The 13,187-nt window shown below is 54.9% G+C and overlaps 1 protein-coding gene across 1 annotated transcript in view; it reads left to right on the forward strand.

Annotated features, from left to right (window-relative positions):
- The first annotated feature begins 1,086 nt into the window (after positions 1 to 1,086).
- Positions 1,087 to 13,187, forward strand: part of IGSF21 (immunoglobin superfamily member 21) — a 276,852-nt gene continuing 264,751 nt past the window's right edge. The window contains exon 1 of the mRNA XM_030805089.1: positions 1,087 to 1,545. Coding sequence (XP_030660949.1) covers positions 1,476 to 1,545 — 70 coding nt within the window. The 5' untranslated portion in view covers positions 1,087 to 1,475. The remainder of the gene's footprint in view (positions 1,546 to 13,187) is intronic.

The following is a 13,187-nucleotide window of genomic DNA, read 5'->3' on the forward strand; positions in this document are numbered from 1 at the left end:
ACACTCCTCTCAGAGGGCTGCTGGAGACGGAACTGGCTATAGACCCATTGCCCATGTAGGTAAGCAATGCAACAGCCTGACTCAGCAACCTGCTAGAGCTAGGGAAGCTGGAGATTCTCCATAGAAGGCCCGGGTAAAGGGCCCCACCTGAGTTCTGAGCAGGTTTTGCCCCTGGTCGTGCTGGCTTTTCTGGCCTTTGCCAATCTCCTGGGTCCCTACCAATGGTGAAATTCTATCTCCTCAACTTCCTCATCTAACCACATCCCCAGCCCACCCCAAGGGCTACAGTACCTCTCCCCTTCATCCTCACAGGAGGCCTCAAAGTCCACCGCCAGGGCTGAGGCTCAATGGTGTGTGTGTGTGTGTGTGTGTGTGTGTGTGCGCCCGCGCGCGTATGTGTTGGTGGGAGAGTCATGGTAACATACAAGTCCCAAACCTGTTCTTCTCAGGCCTGGGGAGAAACGGTGTCAGGTCTGGCAAAAAGGTGGAAACTTGGTCTCTGCCAGGAGGAAACAACCAGTTCCTCACCCTTCCTGGCTGGATCCCAGCATGTGGAAAAAAGACAGAACACACCCCATTTCCGTGGGTCCCTGGGGGAAGGAACAGCCGTAATTGGGGAAGTTTCAGAACACCGAAACCCCTTAATCTTGCCCAATGAGGGCATTCATCATTGTCAAGGCCAGAACTCCAGAGCCACACCCTGCCTGCCCTGCTCCCAGGATGGCATCTTTCCCTCTCGGGAGGGAGGCTGCCTCCTTTCAGCAGGCTGGGTAGGGGGGAGGGCGATGGTAATCCCGGGGCTAGGAGGGGCTAGGTGAAGGGGGATCCGATGGAGCATAGCTTCCAGGGCGGGGTGTTGGGTCACCTGGGTAAGGGTTAAGAAGCTGGAGGCAGCAAGCCAGTTTTGAGTGAGGGGGACCTGAGTGAGGGGAGAGGGGAGGTTAGGAGGGGGTGAGCTCTCCTTCTCCCTGCAATAAATCGGCTTAGCGGACGAGAGCCAAACAGCCCAGAAAGGATTATAGAAAAGTCTGTATAATACGCGGAGAGCGCGGCGAGGGGAGGGCAAGGAGGGCGGGTGGGCGGGGAGAGGGGGAGGGACGGAGGGAGGGCGCGGGGAGAGGCGAGCGCGAGGCAGAGAGAGCGCGTTTCGGCTCCAAACTCCGGCGCTGCAGCCGGTCGGACTCTGGGCCGCGGTGGGCACCGCACGCAGCCAGGGAGCCGAGAACCGCGGCGCGCCCCGAGGACGCTCAGAGCGCGAGGGTCGCTGCGCCTCGCAAAGCCGGAGCCGAGACGAGCCGGGCGCCCGGGCTGCCCGGCCGCGGCGGCATGGGGGCGCCCCCGCGGCGCTCCGCGCTGCCCGCCACCGTCTCGGCCAGCGGCCGGAGGCAGGAGCGCGTCTGAGCCCATGGCGAGGGGCCCCGCCGCCACCGCCGCCACCGCCGCCGCCCCGCCACCGCCGCCAGCTCCCGGGCACCATGCGAGCCGCCCCGAGCCTCCGCCGCTGCGTCTGCCTGCTGCTCGCCGCTATCCTGGACCTGGCGCGCGGTGAGTGCGCGGGCGCCTGGCGGGAGCCGGGCGGTGAACGCGCGCGGGGACGGGGTGCCGGGGGAGGGCGCTGGCCGGGGTCGCTCCGAGAGGCTCGGGCTACGAGCACCGGTCCTGCCCGGGGTCTGTGGAGCTGGTTGGCTTGATGAGGGAGGGAGGACGCCTCTCTTGGAGAGAGCTCATGGGTTTGTGCCAGGGTGTGTGTGTGTGTGTATACAATCGTGTGTCTTTGTTGTGTCTCTGGGTGAGGGTGTCCGGGAAGGAGCTGTGTGGGGAGAAGGTGCGGGAATGTATTTAGAGATGCGCGTGTGTGTGCGCGTGTGTGTGTGATGGTGTGGGGTCTGCGTGTGAGTGAGCGAGTGTCTGGAGGGGTGTTAGAGTGTCTGTCAGTTACATGTAGAAGATGTGTGTGTGAGAGTGTGAGCGAGTGTTGGGGGGAGGGTGTGAACATGTGCCAGCTTCCCGGTGAGGGTGTGAAGTGTGTGAGCTTGTGTCACTGTGGGTGTGAGGTGTTAGGGGGTGGGTATGTGAGGTTTGGCGTTTCACGCGTGTCCCGAGTGTGCAGGTCTCTAGGGGTGTACGACAGCGGATTACTATTTCTGTGTGCACAGGAGATGGGACTGTGACACTGGGCAGGAGTGTGCTTATGTGGGATGGGTGGGGGTGCAGGTGCCTGGGGGTCGTGGGCTTCATGGGGCTGGGAGTGTGTGTATGCGTGCCATGGAGCGTGTGGTTCTTGTGTGCAGGGAGGTATGGACGCGTCTGGGGATGGGGAGTTGTGAGCTGCTCTGTGTGTGTGTGTGTGTGTGTGTGTCCCGCCGTGTGGACTTGCTCCCGGGTTAGGCTAAGACAGCTAGAAGGAGGTTGAAGCCGAGCGGGTTCTCCGGAGCCCGTGAGAAGTGGCTCCACAGCCCCAGGGTCCGCGGTTCGCGGCCGGCCTCCCGCCCAGTGCCGCCGCGTGGTGGATCTTAAATGGAGCGGAACCCTTTCGCGCAGTGAGCAGAGAGCCAACGCGAGGCTAAAAGCCAGGCGGGAGGGAGGCGAGACCAGCGAAGAGCCGCGGGCACCGAGACTACAGGGTCCGCGTCCGGGATCCTCCTCGGAGCCTGGTGCCAACCTCAGCCTGGCTGGGGTCAGAGCCTGGCTCCGCCTCGGAGGGGAGAGGGACGCGAGGTGCCAAAAAGTCGTCTTTATGATCAATAAGGTCTCGACCCCGAGCCCCACTGGGTGATAGAGGTGGGCATCACCTCTGTGCTATGCCCTAGCCTTGTCCCAGCAGGAGGTGCCTGCCTAGGCTCTGAGAGTGCCTGCCAGGAAGGGGTGCCCCCTTAAAAATAACCCCAACTCCTTCTACCCCGAAGTCCTTGGGGAGTGCTGGGTCTGCCGATGGGAGAAGCTGCAGAATTTGAGCCCGGAAGGTGGTCCTGACAGCGAGGGGGGAGGGGTTGGTGTAACCCAGAAGGAATGCAAACCCTGTACTTTGTTCCCCTACCCTTGGAACAAGAGACTTTCCTAAGTGGATCAAAATCTCCCCCCTCAACTTTGGGAGGAGGGCTCTAGAGGGAAAGGTTATGTGGGGGAGGTCCCTGTTCCAGCGGCGCCGAGAGGGCACTGGGGTTTGTTGAAAGGCACTGGAGCCCTCACCTGGACATTGCAGGGAGCGAGGGTTGGAGGTTGGGGACCGAAGGTAAGCACCCCTTTCTCTGGGAATGCGCAGAACCGAGAGACGCGGCAGGGTGAAGGAGAGGACTGATGGGAAGGGCTTGTTGGGAAACCCTGGCTCCGTCAGGACCCCACCCTGCGAGCTCTCCCTGGAACCCAGGAGCAGGGTTCTTCTGGCTGTCGGGCTGCGGAGAGCTGACCCGGCATCCTGGCGCCTCAAATCCCTTTGCCCGCCTCTGCGGGCTGCGGGAGGCGGGGGCTGGCGTGCCTGAGGGTGAGCGCATCTGGGCCAGTGGAGCCAGCGCCGCCTCGGAGCTCCGCTGCTCAGGATGAAGGAAGAGCGCAGACACGGATCGCGAATGGGAAACTTTCCGCGTCTGGGGCGCAGAGGGAGGTCCGAGGCAGTCGGGAGCCCTCTCTTCTCCGCAGAGGAGAGCACACGAGGGTGGGGTCCCTCCTTCCTCCTTCCAAGTCTGTGCCCAGAATGGGGGGCGGGGTGCGAGAAGAGTCCGTGAGAGACGCAAGAGGCGGGCTGTGCCGGAGGAGGGCGCCCTTCCTGGAGGTGGCCGAGAGAGGTGCACCTGGCAGCGGCTTTGCAGGGCCACCTGCCTCGGAGGGCGCGGAGAGGAGCAACCCGGGCCGGCCTTCACGAACGTACTGGCGGTCACTGCTCGGGGAGGGGCACGGCCAGAGCGCCCTCGCCGGTTCTGCCCCTTTGGGTGGCAGAGCAAGGGTGCCCGACGCTAGGGTCTGGCAGGAGGAAGGAGGCCGCTGCCTCAAGCACTGGCTGGGCCGGAAGTCCTTGCCCTGGCTCCCCACTCCCCAGAATCAGACCCTCCAGAGGAGAAACCCACATTTCTCGGGACTCCTGGGCGTGTTCTGGGGCGTTTTCAACTCCTCCAGCCCCCGTGAACCGTGCCTGGGCACTTCTGGGAAGTCCTGCGCTGGAGGACTTCAGCCCGGTGCAGTGGCGCCGGGCTGGGGATGGAGGAGTGGTCCTCAGCCGCTGTTCAGCCCTGGGAAACGCTTCGCTGAGAGCAGGGTGGGGGCAGCCCCACTTAGGGGTAGCCCACGGCCCCAACCGGGGGTCTCCGGGATTGCCCGGGCGAAGGTGGGCGGCCCTGCGGGTTCTCGGGTTCTCTGTCTCTGCAGCCGCGTGTCAGCAGGTGGGTGGGATGGAGGGGCTGTCTCCGCTGGGCCGCCGCAGCCGCAGCGCCGAGACTGCGGGGGCTGTGCGCGCGCGAGCGGGTGTGACGACTTTATATATTTATCCTCCCTTCACACGCCCCCTTCCCACCGGGCGGGGACTCTGGCGCGGCAGGGTTTCTTCTCCAGCCCCAACCGGGGGAGTTAAGGGCCCTAATCCGTTGCAGGCTGCCCCGCCCATGCCCGGCCAGCGTGGCCCCGCCCCTAGCCATAAACTCCACCCCTCTTCCACCCCCCAGACACTCTGCAAATGGGAGTTTTTCATTTTCGTGTTTTAAGTGCAGAGAATATTCGAGCTGGAGCGACCTCAGAGATCACTCACTTCGGTGGTTTTGAAACTTCTGTATTTTTCTTTTTCTTTTAAGTAGGAAAACCCTTTTAGAGGACACATTATCACCCTCCTAAAATCCCAGTACCTTGAGCAAGATGATAGATCCGAAAGTAGAGCTGCCCTGGTGGATGCTGGGGATGAGGCCCACATACAGCACTCCTTCCACACAAGTCTTTCACAACCTCAGACTGCTCCCTTCCTCCGCAGCTAATATTGTAGCTGGGGTTTTGTTTTTTCAATAGCCCCGATTATATGGATCAGCTGCGACATGTCAAGCAGGATGCTGGCTGCTGCTTTGCAGTCCTCATTCATGCTGCAAGATGGATTTAAGATCTTCTTTTCACAGATTAGGAAACTGAGGTTCAGAGGTTTAAGACTTGTTAATGACAGAAGTACAGGCTCCTTCCGCTCCCTCCTAGTTCTCTCTCTGGCCGCAAAGAATCCCTTGGGCAGGGCATGTGAGTAGAGAAGGACCCAGGTCATCTGAGTGCTGCCTCAGATCTGCCTGGCTACTCTGATATTTCAGGACGTCAGTCACAGACACACTTGAATTTCACTACACTCTGGCAAGATGGGCAGACGAGGGAGTAGGGGAAGGAGGTGGAGGAGTTCAGGGGACTTGCTTAGTTAGGTGCCTGGTTTATAGTGGTGTGTGACTTCAAAGGCAGAGACCAACAAAATAGTGGCTGTTTAGTTCTATTAACTGGGTTTCCTGGGATCTGTAGAGATATTTAACCTAGGCAGTTGACAGCCTGGCTTACCACCTTGCCCACCTCCGCTATAGCCCCAGGCCACCAGGAATTCATTTATTCATGCATCCAACAAATGCTTATTGTACACTATGTGCCAGATACGGTGCTGAGCATTGAGAAAACAGCCCTGAGCCTGGTAGAGGAGTCCCCTGCCTCTATGGTGTTTAAGGCTCAGTGGGAAATTGATGCTTCATCTAGGAAGAGGAAGGGGCTATTATCTTTCTCTGGCCCTAACTGAGCCAGGTGTCATGCCATGTGCTTTATCATTCTTGTCTTATAGAATCCTTACAAGCACCCTGAGAAGTAAAATGAGGTCCATTTTGTAGATGAGGAAACTGAGGCTCAGAGAGTCTAGGTGACTTTGCCAAGGCTGCCGAGTCATTAAATGGCAAGCAGGAATTCAGATACAGGGCCATCTGACTCCCTGGCCTGTGCTTCCTCCCTCCATGCTCTGCTGTCTCCTGGTGATCATTTCCTGAGCCCCAGCCACATGGATGTGTCCAGTCTCCTGTCTGGATGCCTGACTCCTTCCCAAACCCACACTGAAATAGAATCATCCAGGGTGTTCATCTGCACAGATGGGAGAGGGAGTGTCTCTGAAATCTATTGCCATCACCAAGAGAATGAATAGGCATCTGCTGTGGGCAAGGCACATCTGAAAAGAGCAAGGCCTGTGAGTGTGATACTCATCCCAGGGCAGCGAGAGACTGGGCATGTTTCCGAAAAGATGAATGACAATCTATTTTGTCCATCCTCCCTCTCCACCTCCTTTCCTCCCCCATCCACTCCTGTTCCCTTCCCCTCTTTTTTCTTTTCTTCTTCTTTTTTCTTTTTTAAATAAAAGGAGGTTCAGGATCTTTTGTAAGTGGAGGAACTGGGAGTTTCAAAACCAGGTCTGAAGCAATCCAGAGACAGCTGCTTTTTCATCACTGGAAAGGGAGTACAGCAGCCCTTACTACTTGTAGGAGGGTACAAAGCTGTTCATTTCGAATGATAAATGTCAGTGGTGGTAAAACACATGAGATCACTTCCTAGGAGGCATCCTTCTTTAGGATGAAATTCCAGGGAAGATGGGGGTGGTGAGATCCAGGAACCCACCTTTATGCTTTCAGTGAGCTCCAGGAGCTTGACCCCTGGCCAAAATTCCATGGACGGAGCAAATAAAGGTAGTGTGTTTGGGGCTGGAGATGTAGGCCCTGTTCAGTCACCTCTGCAGCCCAAAAGAGCAGGAGAGAAAGGTCGTGGGCAGGGCGTGGGTTGGGGGTGGGATCTTTCTGAGACTCAGACTTCAGTCCCCTCTCAGGAAAGGAATCTGGTGTTTGGCTTGTCCACCAGCCTTTGTTACATCTTCTGGCCACATACTAGATTTGCTTTGGGAAATAAATCACACCAACCCCTCCACCCCCCAAAACACAAATTGCATGACATCTTGGTGGATGAGACTACTGGGTAAGGCATCCCCAAGATGGGCCCTGGAATCTGAATATTGAGCAGAGTGTCACAAAGACTGAGAATCACTAGAATGTCCCCCTTGCCATTGGGACCCCCAGGAAACCGTCCTTTGTTGGTTTCCTGAGACTGATAATGATGGGATCTACCTCCCAGGGTGCTGAGAGGGTGGAATCAGGCATTACAAGCAGAGCTTTTAGCTCAGTCCCGTGGGCTCTGATGCTTGTTACTAGTGTTAACCATGGTAACGATGAGTACCCGCTGAAGCAGCCCCAGTCCTTGTGTTCCTCGACTTTTTCATAGTGTTCTCATTGGTTACTTTTTTGGCTTGAGTGTCCAGTGTCAATTTCTGCTGCTTGCAAGGAAAGGATCCCATGTGATAACCTCCCTAGGTGTGATGACCGGTGCCAGTCTTGGAGTTGCCAGTCAGTGCACTCTTAGTAATGCACAAAGGATGGTTCATGGCCCTCTGGCTGGGGGTGACCAATCCCACCACCTGCCCTCTGTCTTTCCCTGGAGTCTTGAGGCCCATTGAGTGCAGTGTGAGACCCAAGTTGTTCCCCGCTAGTAAAACATACAGATGGAGCCAATCTTACAGTGAACTTCCAATCCCCTGACCCACTAGACCCTGCTCCACCCAGGCAGGGACCCCATCTGGTTCTGCTCACTGTTGAGTCTTCTCCACAAAACACATAGCAGGTGCTCAGTAAGGTTGTTCGTTTGGATGATTAGGCTACCTCTGGCCTTTTGACATGTGCATCCTGGTTTTGAAGAGGGTTGAGCACGTGGCTTTCTATTTCTATGGAAAATTGTGTGAAAAGGCTTATAGCATGTGGAATTGAGGCTGGACTTGCAGGTGGACTTCGGGGCAGCAAAGATGTTCTGATCCTGGAACTACATTCTTTCTTTCTGAAGTTTCTCAGATAATCAAAGTAGCAGAGGCTCTGACTAGACATCTTAACTCTCTACCTGCTGGCAGTACTTGAAAATGGACAAAACACTTCCACACCCATTATTCCATTTAGACCTCATATCGGACATGGAGACAGCTAGTCTTGTACCTGTTGAACAGATGAGGGAAAATGAGGCCCAGGAAGATCAAAGGATGGCAGTAGGCAGTGGCTGGACTGGAACTCAGATTCTGTGGCTGGACTGGAACTCAGATTCTGTGGCTGCAAGCTCAGCCTTCTGCCCATCCTCAACCCATTGCTGGGCTTCGTTTAGCCCACAGCGGTCTGGCATGAGACAGGTCAGTTTCCCATGTGCTTACAGGCCAGTAAGCTTTGACCTCAAGTGTGCACTGTGAGCTGTGTGCTGCTGTAGCCACTTTGCTGCTGTGACTTCCTCCATCCTCCACTGCTGTCCAGGTGGGTGTTATATCCCCAGTCCACAGGTGAGGACACTGACATGCCCAGGGTCACACAGCTTGAGACAAGAGCTCACTGTCTCCCCTGTCTCCACAGTCTTGTCCTGCTCAGAGATTTCTGGCCTTAGCTTCTCCATCCTCCACCTCCTCCCGCACTTCCGCCCTTTCTTGGCTCAGAGAGCAGACATCTGCCCTCAGCTAGCACAGCCCCTGGCTCCCTATAAGCCTTTCTCCAAGTTTCTGCTCACCCACATCCTCCCTCCACAGCCCCCCACCACACACACACAGACTCAGGTGTGCCCTAAGCATGTTGGCAGCAGTACTTTTGGCAACACTTTGAAAGCAGCCCTCCTCTGGGGCTGGAGATGGTTGGGGGTAGAGTCTCCCTCCTGAACAGAGCTCTTGAGGGTGAGCATCTCTGCACCCTCAGCCCTGGCACCAGGCCTGGCTCTGAGCACATAGATCCTGAAGATGTGTTTGTTGAATGAATGAATGATGTCTCCCCTGAGCCTGAGGTCTGGTTCAAATGCCAGACCCAGGCTTGTTTCCTGGTCCTGCTCGGTTGCCTCCGGAAGTCCTTTCAGGTGTGAGAATGTGTCCATTGTCCTTCTCCATTCCATGGACCACAGTGGCATCACAGCTGGCATCTGGAGGAAGGGCCAACACTGCAAGGTGGTGGGAAGACCAAGGGGGCTTCGTGTCCCCTCTATGTTCTCCTTGGAGAGGGGACTGTCCTAGACGGATGATGGTAGGGGGATTTGGGAAGGTAAAGAAAGAAGGAAGGAGGGAGAAAAGGAAGGAAAAAGTTTGAGAAGGGAGGGAGGAAGAGAGGAAGGAAGAAAGAAAGAAAGGAAGGAAGGAAGAAAGAAAGAAAGAAGGAAAGAAAGAAAGGAAGGAAGAAAGAAAGAAGGAAAGAAAGGAAGGAAGAAAGAAAGAAAGAAAGAAAGAAGGAAAGAAAGAAGGAAAGAAGGAAACAAAGAAGGAAAGAAAGAAAGAGGGAGGGAGGGAGGAGCGAGCATTCACTGAGCAGCTACTATGTGCCAAACCCTGTGCCAGACATGTTCACACATAACATCATACTCAACTATCCCAGAAATGCCCATTTGGGAGATAATATTATCCCCCTTTTACAGATGAGGTAAAGAGGCTTGGAGAGATTATGTGACTTGCCTGAGTGAGGGGCAGAGCCAGATTCACACCTAGGCATTGATTTGCACATCTCTTCCCAACTCTGAGTTTTTCCCATTGGTAGCTTGAAATAGACCATTACCGGAGTATTCACACAATGGAAATCAGCAAACTATACGTTGGGGCCTCCCTCACCCCAGAATTAGTTGTTACACATTTGCCAGCACACCCCTGGGTATGCCCGTCCTTCCTAATCCCTGTCTCTGTGGGGCAGCCACCTGCGGTTAATGTGCTTTGGTTTCCATCTGCAATGGGCTCATGTTGTCAGCCACTTCCTAACAAAGTATCCTTGGGCAAGACATTTGCTGTCTGAGTCAGTTTCCTTATCTTTTAAAAATGGAGGGTGAGTGAGATAGAGCAATAACACATGAGAGCTTTTGGCATGTAACTGACCTCTCCCTTCCTCCTGATGGGGCCAGCAGGCCATGAAGACTCTGAGAGGTGAGTGGGGTCACAGTTTCTTCTCCCTCTGCTGGAGCTGCTTTAGGCGAGAAGTCCACGATCCAGTCACTTCCATTAATTAAGCAGCTGCCCCAGACCTGATTCTGGACTGACAGAGACCTCTCGGGGAGTTTCAGGTTGTGGGCAATCACACATTCATTGAGAACAATTAAAAATTACGTGTAATCAAATGGCCAATACAGGGCTTGAACCAAGCTTATGTCTTTGGGGATCAAAGGGAGTGGCCTAGGAAGGCTCTGAAGGATTGAAACAATCTTGACAGGTCAGGAGTGGGTTCCAGGCAGGAGAAACAGCACATGCAAAGGGCTGGGGGAAGAAAAGGGAATGCCATCTGGGAAGGTGAGGGTTGGAGCCATGAGGCACCTGGCCTTGCTTAAGTGCAGGTCCTGGTTGAGAAGCTGGGGAGGAGGTTGGAGGAGTTGGCAGAGACCTGCCTGCTAGGAAAGCGGTCTGGATTTGGGCCCATGGGCTGAGGGGAACAGTTTAAAAGAGTGGAGTGGTATCCCCAGAGCAGGGCTCTAGGAAGATTAATTTGGCTTTTCTGGGCCACCTGAAGCTGGAAGCTCTTTCAAACCTCCACTGGGTTATGAATGGTTGCTCTGGGTTGCCCAAAGAGACGATGGACTCCAGAAAGAAATGCCATCGTTTGGAGATGGCCCACTTCTCCCAGCACATCCTGACTCGGCGAGGAGGGAAAGCCAGGCCCTTGCCCAGGCCCTACCAAGATTGCACAGCCTTGAATGAGGCTGCCCCAGCCTGAGTGTGTACCTTGGGCCTGACCCAAGAGTGAAGGGAGGAGGAGCGCGGTCCTGGGGAGAAGCTTCTAGATCTCCAATGGGCATGGGCTTTGTGGTCTAACCGGCCTTCAGATTCCACCTCCACCACTTGTCCAATTTGTGGACTCAGGTAACCTCTTCATTGTTTTATCCTTGGTTTCTTCAACTGCACTTGTCACTCTTCGTGGTGGCCTCGTGGGGTGGGGGCTGCTGGGAACGTGAATGGATAATACCAGGAGGCCATATGCACAGTGGCTAGCACACAGCAGGTGTTTGAAAGGTGGTTGCTCCCTTGATGATGTTTGGCTCTCCACCATGTGGTAGGAGCACCCTCCGGGTTTGAAGGGAAAGAAGTGTTTATAACCCTTGATGCCCAGGAGGAGAGGATGCATGGCAGGTTTCCCCATGTGGATCACTGGAAGAAACTTTGGGTTTGGAATTACAGAGCATCTGAGCCAGAAGGGGCTGGGAAATTATCTGCACTATCTCCTCTCTGCCCATTTTAGAGACGAGAAAACTGAGGCCAGAGAGAGGAATGAGTCCTTCTTCGTTGCATGCGCCGAGCATGATGTGGGGGGCAGGTCTTCTCCTTCAATGTCAGGGACCTGTCCCAGGGCTTGGCCAGGTGGACCCACCACCTGAAGAGCCTGGCATGGGGAAGCCTCTGGGTCCCCTGAAGTTGGGTGGGGACCTTGGCAGCGCTTCAGTAGGGAGCAACCCCCAGCCTCCTACATCACAGGACAGCTTGGGAGTCGCCAGGGAGAGAAGCAGCTGAGCCTTTAGGTTTTTTTTTGTTCCTTTGCCAAGCTGTTCCCTTTGCCCTTTTGTTTCTCTTTCTGCAGAGGCGCTCAGCGCTCCTCTGATGGGCTTGTTTGTCACTAGTCGTTGGTGCTTCCTTTATCTCCCCAGCACCACCTCTTCCTCCTTTTTTCCCTAATGCCGCCCCAAAGGAAGGCGTCTATCACAGGCTACCCTGGCATTATTCTGGGCTAGGCTGGGCTGGGGGAGGGGCAGCACAAGCCTCCGATACACTGGCAGAGGCTGGGGCAGCTGGAGGGTGGGTAGCTGTGGCATCCTGAGCTGGTGCTCACCACCCGAGTGCTCTGGTTTTGTCAAGTGGGTATTCAGGCCATACAACAGCCAAGAGCCGAAGGAAGGCCAGGTGTCTGGTTCCACAGAAGCAGGTGATGAGTTGCTAATTGTCACCCAGCACCTAATGTCCCAGGCAGGGGCGGAAGGAGTGAGGTGGGGGGCGGCAAAGGCAGTCACCTCACAAAGACTTCTTTGTTTCCATCTGCAGCAGAGAAGTGGGTCTGATCTCAGCTTGGAAGGGAAGAGGCATCAGAAGGCCAATTCCTAGGGCCTGTTGCCTGGCTGGGGAGCTTTTGGGAAGGTGGGGGGAAGAAGGACAAGTTACCCCATGGAGAGCATAGGGGTTACCTCATGGGGAAGAGTCACTAATTCCCAGGCCAGTCTGGCTTGCAGAAAGCAACTTCTTGTTTCAGGAAGCAGTATAGTCTCTCCCTCCCTCCCTTCTTTCTTTCCTTCCCTCCCTCCCTCCCTTCCTTTCTTCCTTCCTTCCTTCTTTCCTTGTCTGATTGAGGAACTGAATTTTGTTGAAATCAGCTAAATAGAAGCTGAGACACCTTGCTTAGTTTTCATTTAAACGTCAGTAGTCACACATGGCTATGTATTGTTTGGAACAGTGCAGCTCTAGACTATAAGCCCTGGGAGGGCAAGAACTTACCTATTCCCCTCTTTCCTTCCTCCCTTCTTCCCTTCTTCCCTTCCCTCCTTCCTTCCTTTTCTGGCTCTTGTTCATTTATGCAGCAGATATTTATTGGATGTTTCCTGGGGGTCAGGCACTGTGTTGGGTTCTAGAAATCCAGAGGAGGGCGAATAGGCAAGTTCTTGCCCCACCGGGGCTTACAGTCTAGGGCTACACTGTTCCAATAAGTGGCCATCTGTGACTACAGACTTTTACATTAAAACTATGCAAGTTTTCTCAGCTTCCATTTAGCTGAATTCAACAAAATTCAGTTCCTCAATCACATGAGTCACATTTTAAGTGCTCAACAGTGATTGGCGGCTAGTGACGACGGTATTGGGCAGTGCACTTCCAAAAGCTCTACTGGACAGCGCTGGTCCAGGACAATGTTCCTCTTTGGGTGTGGCATGCCCATTGACAGGAAGAAAGTAACAGGGAATCATAGCAAAGGGGCGGCTTTCCCTTTTCCTTTCTCAGATTGTCCTTCTGGCTGTGCCAAGGAGAAGGTCTCAGGCTGATGCTCTCATGCTTTAATGCCCCTCTATCACATGCTGATTTCTTTCCAACAAAAAGATAAGAGGTCTGGGGCAACAAGCCTCCAGCGAGCCAGAGGGGGCAAGGCTTTTAATAATGGTGTTTTGTTTTCATTGTAATAATTTTTCAGTCACTCTCTGTTTAAGGT

The sequence above is a fragment of the Nomascus leucogenys genome, chromosome 24 (assembly GCF_006542625.1).
Source record: "Nomascus leucogenys isolate Asia chromosome 24, Asia_NLE_v1, whole genome shotgun sequence".
In the NCBI taxonomy this organism is placed as follows: domain Eukaryota; kingdom Metazoa; phylum Chordata; class Mammalia; order Primates; family Hylobatidae; genus Nomascus; species Nomascus leucogenys.